Below are 16381 nucleotides of genomic sequence, written 5' to 3'. Positions count from 1 at the left end.
AGAAGATTAAACAGATTGTGACCAGGGTGTGATGGGTCTGCAGAGATGTTACCTGCCTGTTTCCTGACTCTGGACAGGTACAGGTCTTGGATGGAGGGCAGGCTGACACCAATAATTTCCTCTGCAGACCTTATTGTCTGTTGCAGTCTGTTCTTCTCCTGTTTGGTGACTGATCCAAACCAAACAGTGATGGAAGAGCAAAGAACAGACTGAATGATGGCAGAGTAGAATTGTGTAGCTCCTCTAGAAAAGTAGCAGCTCCTTAGGCAGGTTGAGCTTCCTGAGCTGGCGCAGAAAGTACAACCTCTGCTGAGCCTTTTTGATGACAGTGACTGTGTTTGTCTCCCACTTCAAGTCCTGAGAGATTGTGGAACCCAGAAACCTGAAGCTTTCAATGGCAGTCACAGTGTTGTTGGTGATGGTGATGGGCAGCAGAGTGGGGGGGCTCCTCCTAAAGTCCACCGTCATCTCCACAGTTTTGAGCGTGTTCAGCTCCAGATTGTTCTGACCGTACCACCAGACCAGCCGTTCAACCTCCCGGATGAGGCCGATGACTGTTGTATTGCCTGCAAATTTCAGGAGTTTAACAGACGGGTCTCTTGAGGTGCAGTCGTTGGTATAAAGGGAGAAGAGCAGTGGGGAGAGCACACACCCTTGGGGGGGCACCAGTGCTGACAGTCCGAGTGCTGGATATGATGCTCCCCATCATCACCTGCTGCTTCCTGTCAGTCAGGAAGTTTGTAATCCACTGACAGGTGGAGGAGGGCACAGTGAGCTGGGTGAGCTTGGTGTGGAGGATGTCTGGAACAATGGTGTTGAATGCTGAACTGAAGTCCACGAACAGAATCCTGGCATACATCCCTGCAGAGTCAAGGTGTTGCAGGATGTAGTGCAGTCCCATATTGATTGCATCATCTGCTGACCTGTTTGCCTGGTAGGCAAACTGCAGGGGGTCCAGCAGGAGGTCTGTGATGTCCTTCAGGTGTGACAACATCAGTCTCTCGAAGGACTTCATGACTACAGATGTGAGAGCTACAGGCCTGTAGTCATTCAGTCCTGTGATGGTGGTTTTCTTGGGAACCGGGATTATTGTGGAGCGTTTGAAGCATGAGGGGACTTCACACAGCTCCAGGGATCTATTAAAGATCTGGGTGAAGATGGGAGCCAGCTGATCAGCACAGACCTTCAGACAGGAGGGTGACACACCATCTGGGCCAGGTGCCTTCCTGATCTTCTGTCTGCGAAAAAGCTGAGAAACATCCTCTTCACAGATCTTGAGTGCTGATGTGGGGTCAGAGGCGAGAGGAGGCAGAATAGCAGGGGGTGTGAATGGGTCTTTAATGTCTGGGGGGGGAGAGGTGTGAATTTGTCGAATCTGGAGTAGAACACATTCAACTTTTCAGCCAGTTGATGGTTCATTGCAGTGTAGGGGGATGGTCTCCTGTAGTTAGTGATATTCTTCAGGCCTGTCCACACTGATGCTGGATCGTTGGCTGAAAGGCTGTTTTTGATCCTTTCAGCGTAGCTCCTCTTAGCTGATTTCACTTCTTTCGTCAGTGTGTTTCTGGCCTGTTTGTACAGGACTCTGTCCCCACTTCTGTAGGCCTCCTCCTTGGCCTGGCAAAGCTGTCTGAGTTTTGCGGTGAACCAGGGTTTGTTGTTGTTGTATGTGCGGAAGGTCTTGGAGGGCACACACATCCTCACAAAAGCTGATGTAAGATGTCACAGTATCAGTCAGTTCATGCAGGTCTGAGGCTGCAGCCTCAAAAACACTCCAATCAGTGCAGTCAAAGCAGGCTTGTAGTTCCACTTTGGCCTCATCAGACCATCTCCTCACCGTCTTAACTACAGGCTTAGCAGATTTCAGCTTCTGCCTGTAGGACGGGATAAGATGAACCATACAGTGATCAGATAGTCCCAAGGCTGCACGGGGGACAGAGTGGTATGAGTCCTTTAAAACAGTGTAACAGTGGTCCAGAGTGTTAGAGTCCCTGGTGGGACACTTAATGTGCTGTTTATATTTTGGCAGTTCGTGGCTGAGGTTTGTTCTGTTAAAGTCCCCCAAAACAATGAGCAAAGAGTCTGGGTGGTTTTTCTCCACATTGTTTAGCTGGTCAGCCAGGTGTTGTAATGCCTCATTAACACTTGCCTGAGGGGGATGTAAACTCCAACCAGAATAAACGAGGAAAACTCTCGCGGAGCATAAAACGGTTTGCAGTTTATGAATAATGACTCCAGATGAGGACTGCATGATTTATTTAGAACTGTGATATCAGTACACCAACCTTCGTTAATGTAAAAGCAGACTCCGCCTCCCCTTGTTTTCCCCATGAGCGCCATTTCGCGGTCCGCTCAATGAAGGTGAAATCCAGGCAGGTGGAGAGAAGAGTTCGGGATGTGCTCACCGAGCCAGGATTCGGTGAAGCACAAGGCAGCGGATCTGTTAAAATCTGTGTTGATTGTGTTGAGGAGCAGCAGTTCGTCCATCTTGTTGGCCAGAGAGCAGATGTTAGCCAGGTGAATAGACGGGAGTGCAATGCGAAACCCCCGCTGCCTCAGTCTGACGAGCACGCCGGCTCGCTTCCCCCGGTGTCTCCGGCGTCCCTGGCGTAATCCATAGAGAGCTGCTGCTCCCCCGACAAGTAATTCTGAAAAAATTTCCGGATTGATGAAAGCCAATGAAAGAACTTTACTGGTGGTTAATCCAATGTTTTTAAGTTCTTCTCTAGAGTATGTGACAAGCGAAAAAACACAAGAAACACAACAAATACACAAAAATGTAGAAAGTACAAGAGAGCGAAGTACCGAGGCAACCGTCTGCGGCGCCATCTTGGAGTTCAAATATGTCACACTAGGGCCATTGCAAAAGTAGAGATCTCATCTCATTATCTCTAGCTGCTTTATCCTGTTCTACAGGGTCACAGGCGAGCTGGAGCCTATCCCAGCTGACTACGGGCGAAAGGCGGGGTACACCCTGGACAAGTCGCCAGGTCATCACAGGGCTGACACATAGACACAGACAACCATTCACACTCACATTCACACCTACGCTCAATTTAGAGTCACCAGTTAACCTAACCTGCATGTCTTTGGACTGTGGGGGAAAACGGAGCACCCGGAGGAAACCCACGCGGACACGGGGAGAACATGCAAACTCCACACAGAAAGGCCCTCGCCGGCCACGGGGCTCGAACCCAGAACCTTCTTGCTGTGAGGCGACAGTGCTAACCACTACACCACCATGCCACCCCAAAAGTAGAGATTTCACAGTATATTAATCAGGGATGCAAACGGCGCGCCTGTTGGTGGATGCCGCCTTTTTCACGGCTGAATCGCGCAGATCCGATTTTTTTTTTAGGGGGGGTGTTGGAGTGTCTGATTATAATTTCATCAAAGTAAATTCTGTATATAAGCAAATGCCGTTACAGTCCATGAAACATAGGAAGTATAAGTATGAGAAGAAAACAGTAAAATCAGAAAGCTGCGCACTTTTGCGCAGCTTTCATGCAAACGTGCGCAGCTTTCTGATTTACTGTTTTCTTCTCATACTTATACTTCCTATGTTTCATGGACTGTAACGGCATTTGCTTATTTAGTCATTTTAATACAGAATTTACTTTGAAATTATAATCAGACACTCCAACACCCCCCCTAAAAAAAAATCGGATCTGCGCGATTCAGCCGTGAAAAAGGCGGCATCCGCCAAAAGGCGCACCGTTTGCATCCCTGATTAATATACCTATCATCTGATTTGTGCTTGCTGATGAGAATGCCATAGTGTGAGCTTGTGTTTACATTTATACCATTCAGCACACGTCCTTATCCAGGGCTATGTAAAGAAGTGCATGAGGAAGTTCTTTATCCCACCTGGGGGTGGACAGAGAAGAATCTTGATGCATGCCTTACTTGTACATTGAGAGATAGTGGATCCAGGTATGCCGTATTAGAGGATCAGAGTGAGTGTGGTGCAGAGCTGGCTGTGATAAATGCTTTAGGGTAAGTGGGTACTGGTCTTTTTTTTTCCTTCATAAGTAAGCATAACTGTTTTATATCTGATATTATAAGTTATAATAAGCCAGAAGGGAGGGATGGAGGGAGTGTAGGGTGTGTGTGAGACCATACGAGGGGGTGTGTGAGACTGTGTGAAGATTGAAAACAAGTCTTCCAGTGGCCAGGAGTGATTTCAGGAGTCTAGTCACAAAATGATTAGATTAGATTAGATTAGATTAGATTAGATTAGATTAGATTAGATTAGATTAGATTAGATTAGATTAGATTAGATTAGATAAAACTTTATTGATCCCTTTGGGAGGGTTCCCTCAGGGAAATTAAGATTCCAGCAGCATCATTACAGATAAACAGAGAAAAGAAATCGAGAAAAACTTCTAGATAAATTAAAATAAATTAAGTATTTACATATACAAATATAAAAGAATAAGATATGGGGAAGAGAGGAAGGGGGAGGGGGGAAAGGTGGGGAGAAGTGGGGTTAGGGTAAGTGTGGGGGGAAGGGGGGCGGCAGGAGAGATATTGCACTTTATATTGCACATTGTCCGGTATTGCTTATTGTTAGGCTAGGCTACTGCTCCTTCCCGTCCTCTGTCCTCCTGAGGTTGTAAAAGAAAAACCAGCATGACTGAGGCAAAGGTGTAGGGCGGCACGGTGGTGTAGTGCTTAGCACTGCCACCTCACAGCAAGAAGGTTCTGGGTTCAAGCCAAGTGGCCAATGGGGCCTTTCTGTGTGGAGTTTACATGTTCTTCCTGTGTCTGTGTGGGTTTTCTCTGGGTGCTGTGCTTTCCCCCACAGTCCAAAGACATGCGATTAGGTTAACATGGGGCGGCCTTGGGGGTTGGGCTGAAGTGCCCTAGGCACCGAACCCCCAACTGCTCCCCAGGTGCTGTAGCATAGCTGCCCACTGCTCTGGGTATGTGTGTGTGATCATTGCTCACTTGTGTGTGTTCACTGCTTCAGATGAGTTAAATGCAGAGGACAAATTTCACTGTGTTTAAGTCTGTGCTTGAGTGTACATGTGATAAATAAAGGTTTCTTCTACTACTTCTTGTATCATGAGTGCACTGTAGCTCTGTAGCGTCTTCCACATGGCAGGAGTGAGAACAGGTGATGAAAGAGAAGTGTATCATCCTTAATGATGTTGTAAGCTCTGCTGAGGCATTGAAATCTGTAGATGTCCTCCAGGGGGGTCGGGGGAGGGGGGGTACAATGATTTTTGTGCCATATTAATAACCCACTGAAGAGCTGCTCTGTCTGCTGCTGAACAGTTTCCATCACAGCCTGTTATGCAGTAGGTCAGTATGCTCTTGACCGAGCAGTGGTAGAACAACTGCAGCAGCTTTGCAGAAACGTCGTTCTTCCTAAGAGTCCATAGGAGTAGAGTCTCTGTTGAGCCTTTTTGACTTGAGCATTGGAGTTAACCATCCACTTGAGGTCCTCACTGATGTGTAAAACTGGCGCCCCTTTCCATCTCCTCTCCCCTTATTTCCAATGGCAGGAACTCCTCCTGATGCCATCTAATTCTGATTCTGATTCCGTCCAGGTGATAAAATGTGGCAAAAGATCCAGTGCTGTCTGACAATTGCCCTCCTGGTGAGTGCCTTCTTGGCTTTAGCTGACCACAATGAGGGCCACAATGATACAGAACATCCAGCAGATCACCAAGGAAAAGACGAGTTATGCTCCAAAATCTCATCTCACAATGCTGACTTTGCCTTTGCTCTGTACAAAAAACTTTCCAGCCACACTGATGCCAAAGGCAAGAACATCTTCTTCTCTCCACTGAGCATCTCCGTGGCTCTGTCCATGCTAGCTCTGGGTGCCAAGAGTGAGACCCACTCACAAATCTTCAGCACTCTGGGCTACAGTTCCTTCACAGAGGATCAGATCAATGAAGCCTATGAGCACCTGCTGAACACACTGGACCAAAGCCAGGAGGCCAGGCAGCTGGAGCTAGGTGGTGGTCTGGCTATCCAAAAAAGCTTCAAACCTCTTGACAATTTTCTGAATGATCTTCAGCATTTCTACCATACAGAAGCCTTCAGTGTGGACTTTTCCAAACCTGAAGTTGCTGTCCAAGAGGTCAACAAGTTCATAGCCAAAAAGACCAAGGACACCATCACTGACATGATCGAGAGCCTGGACCCAGAAACCATCATGGTGCTCATCAGCTACATCTATTTCAAAGGTACAGTCAGCATCTTAGCAATACAACACACATTAATTTATTTTCTTTTGATGAATTGCAAAGTGTTGTTCAATCCTTTAATCTATTCTCTAAGGTAAATGGGAGAAGCCTTTCCTAGAGGAGGCTACCCACAAAACCAACTTCCATGTGGATGAGAACACCAAGGTGACTGTGGACATGATGAGGGCGAAGGATGACCGATACAAGATCTACACTTCCAAGAACATTACCCTTATCAAGTTGCAGTACTCTGGCAATGCTTCCATGGTGATCATTCTTCCCAGTGAGGGAAAAATGGAGGAATTGGAGAAACACATTACGAAGGAACAGTTAAATGGCTGGCTAGACAAAGTCAGACAAAGGTAATGCAGTCCCAAATATCTGAAAAATGAGCTTTCAACACAGCAAGCTTTCTTTTTATTTGTGTATTATTACTGATAATATACATTTCCATGTCTGAACGCATTCCTGTTTTGTTTTGTTTTTTCTTCAGGTCTTTGGACCTTTATGTGCCCAAGTTCTCCATCTCTGCCTCTGCCAGTCTCAGGGACACTTTGGAGGAAATGGGTATTGTTAATGCATTCTCGGACACGGCAAACTTTTCTGCAATAAGTGAGAATATAGGACTGAAGGTTTCCAAAGTATGTAGACAAATCTGCTCTTTATCTCTTTAACCCTTGATGTAGCATGGAACCACCAACAATGCCAAATTGATTAATGCATTATGTTTACTTTATTCTTGTGTTCAATATCTCCACAGGTACTCCACAAGGCAGTCCTCAGTGTTGATGAAAAAGGCACTGAAGCAGTTGGTGTCACCACTGCAGAGCTCGTACCAAGGGCTGGACCATTACACATAAAAATTAACAGACCCTTCCTGGTCTTCATTGTGGAAGAAAGTGTCAAGAGCATCCTCTTCATGGGCAAGATCATCAACCCTGCTGAAAAGTAGCAGCTGGCTCTAGCTGTATCTAATCCACAGTTGAGTAAACTAACTTCCTTGTTCATTTCAACTACATCGGCAAATGCTTTTGGGTCTTGTTGTTACTTATCAATGATGTGTAAGTTTAGATTGGAATAACAAATTTGTTCAGCTGAAATAACATGCAAACAATGAATGTCAAAATAAAAACAAGAAAGAAAAATACATGTTGTGGATGACTCCTGCAAATCAAACATTCACAGAGTATAATTGTTAAGGCTACTCTTCGTTCACAAGGATCCTTATTTTGTAGCCTTTGAGGAGGAGGTTCGTGACTCACTAAGAGTAAAAAATAGTGCTCGTGGAGATTCTTCCAGGTTCAAAAAATGATAGGGATTTATTTACATAGACACACAATTTCTCTGTGGTTGACGTCAAGCAAAAATAAAACAAAAATTCACTTAAAATTCAGTAACTTAGTGGTCAACAATCTGTTTCACTCTTCACTCCTTCCACACAAAGACAATGCAGTGCCCCCTGTTGACATCTATCACCCCCATTATGCAGACCGAATGACCTCATTAGGAGGAGGAAAGACTGTTCCAGCATCCATCCATCTCATTATCTGTAGCCGCTTATCCTGTTCAGGGTCGCAGGCGAGCTGGAGCCTATCCCAGCTGACTATGGGCGAAAGGCGGGGTTCACCCTGGACAAGTCACCAGGTCATCGCAGGGTTGACACACAGAGACACACAACCATTCACACTCACATTCACACCTACGGTCAATTTAGAACCAGATAATGCAGCAGTGAGCAGTAGGAACTGTGCGTTAGTGATGTGACAAAAGGAGGATTCATTTTAAATTAAGTAAATGAGGCTGCTGGGTGGGGCGTGGCACGGTGGTGTAGTGGTTAGCACTGTCACCTCACAGTAAGAAGGGTCTGGGTTTGAGCCCCGTGGCCGGCGAGGCCTTTCTGTGTGGAGTTTGCATGTTCTCCCCATGTCCGCGTGGGTTTCCTCCGGGTGCTCCAGTTTCCCCTACAGTCCAAAGACATGCAGGTTAGGTTAACTGGTGTAGGTATCATGCCGCCATCTTGTGTCTAAGAACTACAACTCCCAGCCCACTTCCGCGTTGACTACGTCACGTCTGGGCGGGATCACGTACATCACATTCCTCAGGAATTCACATAAGAGACTTGGAAACTCCATTTTTCTTTGTCTCTGGTGTCTGAACTCAGTGGAGAACAGACCAGAGAGGGACGCTCACCATCGGACTGTCCGAAACCACGACTCTTTCCTGCAAGAGACACGTTTTAGAACGTTCTCCTCCTATCCACCCTTGATCACGGTGGACTCCGGAAACGTGCGCGCTTTAACTCAAGTGAGTTATAAACCGTTTTTTTTCAGTCATTCTTTTAGTACGTACTAGACTGCAACCAAATAGGCAGTTTTATTGGTGTTGGGAGCGGCTGGACTGTCCTAACCCTGTCTGATCAGAACTTTCTTCTCACGAGCTACGAAGATCTTCAAAGAAAACTTCAGAGCAACCGCTCTCACTTCTCTCTCTCTCACCGAAGCGCAAACTTCTCCAGTAAGACTGCTTCCTACAAAAGGCGAGACTTTTTGCAGTAAGAACCGGCATTGGGCAAAAGTTTAAGTCTTAGGAATTAGTTATTCACTTAATGTGAAGTTATATGAAGTTAAATGAAGTGTATACACTGAATTTTGGTTCTCTATCATTTGTTTGTTGATTTAAAATTGGTTAATCCATAAGTTTGTGCATGTCTCTCTCTCTTATTCTTTTACTAATATCCTCAATCTCCTTAACATACATTTTGACCTTATTAAGATTTCAGTGAGTTTGATAATGTTATGAGTGTGGAATTCCTTTGTTACTTAGAAAACACATGCTCACTAAATCATGAGGATTCACACACATACCAAGATTGCAGATAACAAACACACTTTAGCTAGGCCATAGGGCCTTCCCCCACGCACACACATACCAAGATTGCAGATAACATTCCACAGCCACAAGAGCCAACCCTCTCAAGAGAGACCCAAGGTGTCTCTCTCTCTCCCTCTCTTTCACACACACCCACACCCACACACACATATTCATATACACACACCTCACTATATATATTCCAACTGATTATCCATTTTTGATCTTTGTATAATAAATTCATTTATTATCAAAGCTGTGTGTATTCATCTGCTGTTTCGATACTTTGAAGTGGCCCAATCGCAAAGAATTCAAGGAAAGGTGTAGATAATTTGTAATATGGTAAGTGATCAATAATAATTTAGAAGATACCATTTTAGCTGTCTGGTAATTTACCCAGTATCAATGGTATGATTCACTAAATGATTCACTGATTCACTAAATGATTCACTGATTCGATTCACTGAATGATTCATTTCAAACGATTCAAATGAGACTGATTCTGTGGTATGATTCAATTCAAATGAGTCAAATTAAACGATTCAATAGGATTGATTCATTTTAACTATTAACCTTCAAATTTAATGAGACTGATTTCATGTAATTATTAAAGATTGATCACTTATCCAATCCTAAATACACAAAATCATTAATTACACCTACACTGGTGACTCTAAATTTCCCATCTGTGTGAATGGCTGTTTCCCGAGCCCAGAAATGGGACGGTTGTGGCAGGAAAGACATCCGGCATATACAGTGGGGCAAAAGAGTATTTAGTCAGTCACCAATTGTGCAAGTTCTCCCACTTAAAAAGATGAGAGGCGCCTGTAATTTTCATCATAGGTACACTTCAACTACGAGAGACAGAATGGGGGGAAAGAATCCAGGAAATCACATTGTAGGATTTTTAAAGAATTTATTTGCAAATTATGGTGGAAAATAAGTATTTGGTCAATAACAAAAGTTCATCTCAATACTTTGTTATATACCCTTTGTTGGCAATGACAGAGGTCAAACATTTTCTGTAAGTCTTCACAAGGTTTTCACACACTGTTGCTGGTATTTTGGCCCATTCCTCCATGCAGATCTCCTCTAGAGCAGTAATGTTTTGGGGCTGTCGCTGGGCAACACAGACTTTAAACTCCCTCCAAAGATTTTCTATGGGGTTGAGATCTGGAGACTGGCTAGGCCACTCCAGGACCTTGAAATGCTTCTTACGAAGCCACTCCTTCGTTGCCTGGGTGGTGTGTTTGGGATCATTGTCATGCTGAAAGACCCAGCCACGTTTCATCTTCAATGCCCTTGCTGATGGAAGGAGGTTTTCACTCAAAATCTCACGATACATGGCCCCATTCATTCTTTCCTTTACACGGATCAGTCATCCTGGTCCCTTTGCAGAGAAACAGGCCCAAAACATGATGTTTCCACCCCCATGCTTCACAGTAGGTATGGTGTTCTTTGGATGCAACTCAGCATTCTTTCTCCTCCAAACACGACAAGTTGAGTTTTTACCAAAAAGTTCTATTTTGGTTTCATCTGACCATATGACATTCTCCCAATCCTCTTCTGGATCATCCAAATGCTGTCTAGCAAACTTCAGATGGGCCTGGACATGTACTGGCTTAAGCAGGGGGACACGTCTGGCACTGCAGGATTTGAGTCCCTGGCGGCGTAGTGTGTTACTGATGGTAGCCTTTGTTACTTTGGTCCCAGCTCTCTGCAGGTCATTCACTAGGTCCCCCTGTGTGGTTCTGGGATTTTTGCTCACCGTTCTTGTGATCATTTTGACCCCACAGGGTGAGATCTTGCGTAGAGCCCCAGATCGAGGGAGATTATCAGTGGTCTCGTATGTCTTCCATTTTCTAATAATTGCTCCCACAGTTGATTTCTTCACACCAAGCTGCTTACCTGTTGCAGATTCAGTCTTCCCAGCCTGGTGCAGGTCTACAATTTTGTTTCTGGTGTCCTTTGACAGCTCTTTGGTCTTGGCCATAGTGGAGTTTGGAGTGTGACTGTTTGAGGTTGTGGACAGGTGTCTTTTATACTGATAACAAGTTCAAACAGGTGCCATTAATACAGGTAATGAGTGGAGGACAGAGGAGCCTCTTAAAGAAGAAGTTACAGGTCTGTGAGAGCCAGAAATCTTGCTTGTTTGTAGGTGACCAAATACTTATTTTACCGAGGAATTTACCAATTAATTCATTAAAAATCCTACAATGTGATTTCCTGGATTCTTTCCCCCCATTCTGTCTCTCATAGTTGAAGTGTACCTATGATGAAAATTACAGGCCTCTCTCATCTTTTTAAGTGGGAGAACTTGCACAGTTGGTGGCTGACTAAATACTTTTTTGCCCCACTGTAACTATGCTCCAGTTAATATGACATATGGATCAGTAGGGTTCACATGGACCCGGACCTGGCGACAGTGCTGGACAACAGAGGAATTCAAGCTGTGAAAGTAGAAGAAATGGAGACATAATTCTTCCAGGTCCAGAAATGAACTCTACCACAGGAACTCCATCCAATCCAGAGGAGCGACAGTGTGGAACAGTCGATCTAACAAGGAATCAACAGCCAATAACTTAAATGAGTTCAAGTGTTTATAAGCTAAATTTGACATTCACAGAATAAACTTTGATCCCATTGTAGCTGTAATTAAACACAAAGACAAAAGTTATGCATACTACAGTATTAATGAATTTAATGTGCAGATAATCAACAGATTTTAAGGTTGTGTATATTTTTAGCTTTTTGTCTCTGTAACTATTTGTATCTGTACATGCACCACCCCAACAACTCTGCTGATCAACTTATCATCTATAAATTGAATAAAGTCATTCATTCATTCATGACAAGTAGGAAGAAGCAAATGAGGATGCGACAAAAGTTTATTTAAATAATAAAAATAATGTTCTCTCCTCGTGAGTGTAACAGCACTGAGTATCTTTCTAACAAGGCTGGAGACGCGACATTTCGCTCTTTTATTGTAGAAAACCAGACTAAAGCTCTCCCCCCCCCCCACACACACACACACAAATATAAAAAAAAAATCACTTTAATCTTTGCTCTTCACATGAAAACAGTGTTTTTGGCCACTGAAAATGAAACTGTTTGAAATCAGAGGTGAAGAAATTATAATGCTCATATTTCACCTGTTTGTGCAGACGGCATAACCAATCATCACAGCTTCGACCTGTGTGTGTGTGTGTGTGTGTGTGTGTGTGTGTGTGCTTTTGTGTGTTAGGAAGGTGCTAGGACTCAGTTTATCACATCTGCTGAACAAACTCTTACTTTTTTCCGTGTTTTCTTATTTGATAAAGTATTTGCAATTTATTTAGATTTTGTTTTATCGTTCTGCTCCTGAATCCACTACTCTGGTGCTAGAAATAATAATAATAATAATAAGAAGAAGAAGAAGAAGAAGAAGAAGAGTTTTTATTCAGAAGACCTACATCATGCAATATGATTTTCAGTAGGGCTCTGGGAAAATCGAAAAAAACAAAAATTATATATATATACACACACTACTGTTCAAAAGTTTGGGGTCACCCAGACAATTTTGTGTTTTCCATGAAAAGTCACACTTTTATTTCCCACCATAAGTTGTAAAATGAATAGAAAATATAGTCGAGACATTTTTCTGGCCATTTTGAGCATTTAATCGACCCCACAAATGTGATGCTCCAGAAACTCAATCTGCTCAAAGGAAGGTCAGTTTTATAGCTTCTCTAAAGAGCTCAACTGTTTTCAGCTGTGCTAACATGATTGTACAAGGGTTTTCTAATCATCCATTAGCCTTCTGAGGCAATGAGCAAACACATTGTACCATTAGAACACTGGAGTGAGAGTTGCTGGAAATGGGCCTCTATACACCTATGGAGATATTGCACCAAAAACCAGACATTTGCAGCTAGAATAGTCATTTAGCACATTAGCAATGTATAGAGTGGATTTCTGATTAGTTTAAAGTGATCTTCATTGAAAAGAACAGTGCTTTTCTTTCAAAAATAAGGACATTTCAAAGTGACCCTAAACTTTTGAACGGTAGTATGTATGTATATATATATGGTGTAGTGGTTAGCGCTGTCTCCTCACAGCAAGAAGGTCCGGGTTCGAGCCCCGGGGCCGGCGAGGGCCTTTCTGTGTGGAGTTTGCATGTTCTCCCCGTGTCCGCGTGGGTTTCCTCCGGGTGCTCCGGTTTCCCCCACAGTCCAAAGACATGCAGGTTAGGTTAACTGGTGACTCTAAATTGAGCGTAGGTGTGAATGTGAGTGTGAATGGTTGTCTGTGTCTATGTGTCGGCCCTGTGATGACCTGGCGACTTGTCCAGGGTGTACCCCGCCTTTCGCCCGTAGTCAGCTGGGATAGGATCCAGCTCGCCTGCGACCCTGTAGAAGGATAAAGCGGCTACAGATAATGAGATGAGATATATATATGTATGTATATATATAAAATTAAAAACTACACAGAACTAACCAGTTAGTAAGTCAATCTAATAAACAATATGATAAAAAAGAACATGATAATGAGAAAAAAATTACAATATCAATAAAATAAATATTAAAAAAAACAAAGCCTGATTATTTACTATGAAGGAACTTTTCACCGCTCTTTTAAATTTCTTAATAGTTGACAGTGATAGAATGTGGTCTGGTAAAGAGTTCCAGCTGTGTAGACATGAGATTTGAGATCTGAACAGGACCAGTTCGTGTTGGATTTGACCGTTCTCAGCATATTTTTATTGCGCATGTTGTACTTGTGGAAATCTGTACCTTTAGAGAAACTTGATGTATCTTCAGATACTTTGTTCTTCATGTAGACCCAGCGATGGAGTTCTCTTCGTTGAGCCACTTGAGATCTTTGAGTGCGTTAAAATAAATTTGAGACCCACGGTGATGGATTCAGGATTAATTTGGCGCTTTGTTATGAAGTACTTGGAGTGAGTTCATTAATGTTTTATTGTTCTTGTCACCCCAGACAATGGACACACAATCAAACAGCGGGACTAGTAACGTCATGACATCCAGTTTCCTTATAAACAAAGGCAACAGATGTTTTATCTGCTTGAAAACTCCAAGCCGTTGTGCAACCTCAGAGTGTAGCATTTCAACATGATCGTGCCAAGTGAGATGTTGATTAATGACCATACTGAGATATTTGAACTCTCTAACATTCTCAAGTTCATCTTGTTCCATCAAGAGCTGCACATCTTGAAAGTTCTTTAACTTAGTCTTGTTACTGGTAATCATGAATCTAGATTTTTTTAAACATTCAAACTAAGCTTATGATTCTGTAACCATGAAGAGACAGATTGAAGGTCCTGGTGAAGCTTGCGTTGGAGATCAACAGGTGAAATCTCAGAGCAGTAAAAGGCCATGTCATCAGCACACATCGCCATCTTGGAAAACTGGGGAGTCGACTCTATGCTAGGGTGACCAGATTTCCCGAGTCTGAAACCGGGACACTTTTGCGCGCGACCATGCTCGTGCACGCACACCTTTTTTTACGTAAACGTGACACTCAGAGAGGTGCTCTTATCAGTTTGTTGAAGCTCACATTTATCAACATCTCACATGAAATAAAACAAACAGGCATGTTGTTATCTAGTAGCATAGTGGGATACAGATCAGTTAAATTATGGTCAGACAGCAGATGTTGTAATGGCTGAGAATAGGCCAGGCTATGTCCATAGGCCACATTTACACTGATTTATTTCACCTGTTTGTGAGAACACCAAGAAGAATGCATATGCACATGTAGGCTATATCTCTACAATTGTATGCACTATAGCATGAACTTAAAAAGTAGATATGTGACCTCAACATAGCCTCGGTCAGAATCAACCTTACTAACCATTCCCCACAACTGAATGAATAAAGCAAGAAGATGTGGACAAAAGTGAACACTTTAATGGAAGGTGCAACAAGCTGTTCAACACAGCAATATGGCCAAACTGTCAGAATGGTGTGTTAAACAGAAACAAAAAAAGAGACAAGTGATTTGAGAATATACACTCAAACAAAACAGCAGTAAAGGAGGAGAGGGGCGACAGCCCGAGGAAAGCCCCCACAGGAGCGCACAGCATTTGCAACATATGGCCCTTTTCCACTATCCTTTTTCAGCGCACTTCAGCTCGCTTCAGCTCACTTCAGCCCGACACGGCTCGTGTTTCGACTACCAAAGAACAGCACGACTCGGCTCGCTTCAGCCCTGCTTAGCCCCTAAAACTTGCACCGTTTTGGAGTGGGGCTGAAGCGAGCCAAACCGAGCCGAGTGAGGCTGGGGGCGTGAGCAGACACTCCCCTGTGCACTGATTGGTGAGGAGGAGTGTCCTCACATGCCCACACGCCCCGCGAGCACGCTGGGATCTGTAAACACCGTAAACCCGGAAGAAGAAGAATTACGAATTACGAGAATTTCTGAAGCCTTATGCGCCTCGCCTCATCTATACGCTCTTGCCAGTATCTGTTGGCGTTGTCGGTGACAACAAGCCACAGCACCAAGACCAGCAACACTAACGACTCCATGTCCTCCATGTTTATTGTTTACTATCCGGGTCGTGAGACTACCACTTAAAAGCTCACTGATGTCACTGTTTGCGCTGCTTAACGACATCACGTGACGTCCACCCACTTTCGCTAACTCCACCCAATGTGTCCACCCACTTCCAGCCAGCACGGTTCAGCGCGATTGTAGTCGAAATGCAACTCCAACAGCCCCACTCAGCTCGACTCAGCCCAAATCAGCACGGCACGGCTCAGCCCGACTCAGCCGCGTTTGTAGTGGAAAAGCGGCAATAGGCTACCCAACTCAGTACAAGAACAAAGCACAGGAACAAAGCTAAGGCGACTGTCAATCCACCCACCCTAAACAAAATGCATTAGCCTACATATATTTACAAGAAGAGTGAATCTTTTCCAGTTTTAATGTGATCCTGTATATCGGCGTTACCACCGTGGGCTACGGAGAAGAAACACTTAGTGTGCACAGTAGGCTCCGTGCGCATTGTTCTGCACCTCTTGGAGGAAGGGGGAGGTGCCCTGTAAATCTTTGGAAAAGGTACATTTTCTTTTCGGCATAATTGCTGTGGCATTACTGCTGCTAGCTGCTAGACAAAGAACATTCGCGCCAGTTAATGTTTATTTTATTGTTGCATGGCAACCCGTTCTGTTGTCTGGAATAATGTGGCTAAATAAACCCCCATGCCACAGGGCCAGGGGGCAGTAACCAGGAAAGTTTGCGATTCCTGTCAATTCATCAAAATAGTAAACGCAGACATTTCTCCGCTAATGATTCGCACGCTGCTCAGTCGC

General features: G+C 44.0%; 1 protein-coding gene across 1 annotated transcript; it reads left to right on the top strand.

The window, feature by feature from the left end:
• The first annotated feature begins 5563 nt into the window (after positions 1 to 5563).
• LOC132882672 (alpha-1-antitrypsin homolog) lies at positions 5564 to 7152 on the top strand. Its single transcript, XM_060915756.1, has 4 exons — positions 5564 to 6200; positions 6295 to 6562; positions 6694 to 6841; positions 6961 to 7152. Exons 1-4 carry the CDS (start codon positions 5564 to 5566, stop codon positions 7150 to 7152), a joined length of 1245 nt encoding a protein of 414 aa, XP_060771739.1.
• The last annotated feature ends 9229 nt before the right edge of the window (positions 7153 to 16381 follow it).

Source organism: Neoarius graeffei, chromosome 3, assembly GCF_027579695.1.
Source record: "Neoarius graeffei isolate fNeoGra1 chromosome 3, fNeoGra1.pri, whole genome shotgun sequence".
NCBI lineage: Eukaryota > Metazoa > Chordata > Actinopteri > Siluriformes > Ariidae > Neoarius > Neoarius graeffei.
The sequence above is the reverse complement of the archived record's forward strand: the minus strand, read 5'-3'. Positions and strand labels throughout refer to the sequence as shown.

Bases quoted from the DNA above. Each gene is read 5' to 3' on its own strand.
- LOC132882672 (XM_060915756.1), top strand. From the start codon at position 5,564: ATGTGGCAAAAGATCCAGTGCTGTCTGACAATTGCCCTCCTGGTGAGT. The intron at 6,201-6,294 runs GTACAGTCAGCA...CTATTCTCTAAG, and splicing joins CAGCTACATCTATTTCAAAG to GTAAATGGGAGAAGCCTTTC. The intron at 6,563-6,693 runs GTAATGCAGTCC...TTTTTTCTTCAG, and splicing joins CTAGACAAAGTCAGACAAAG to GTCTTTGGACCTTTATGTGC.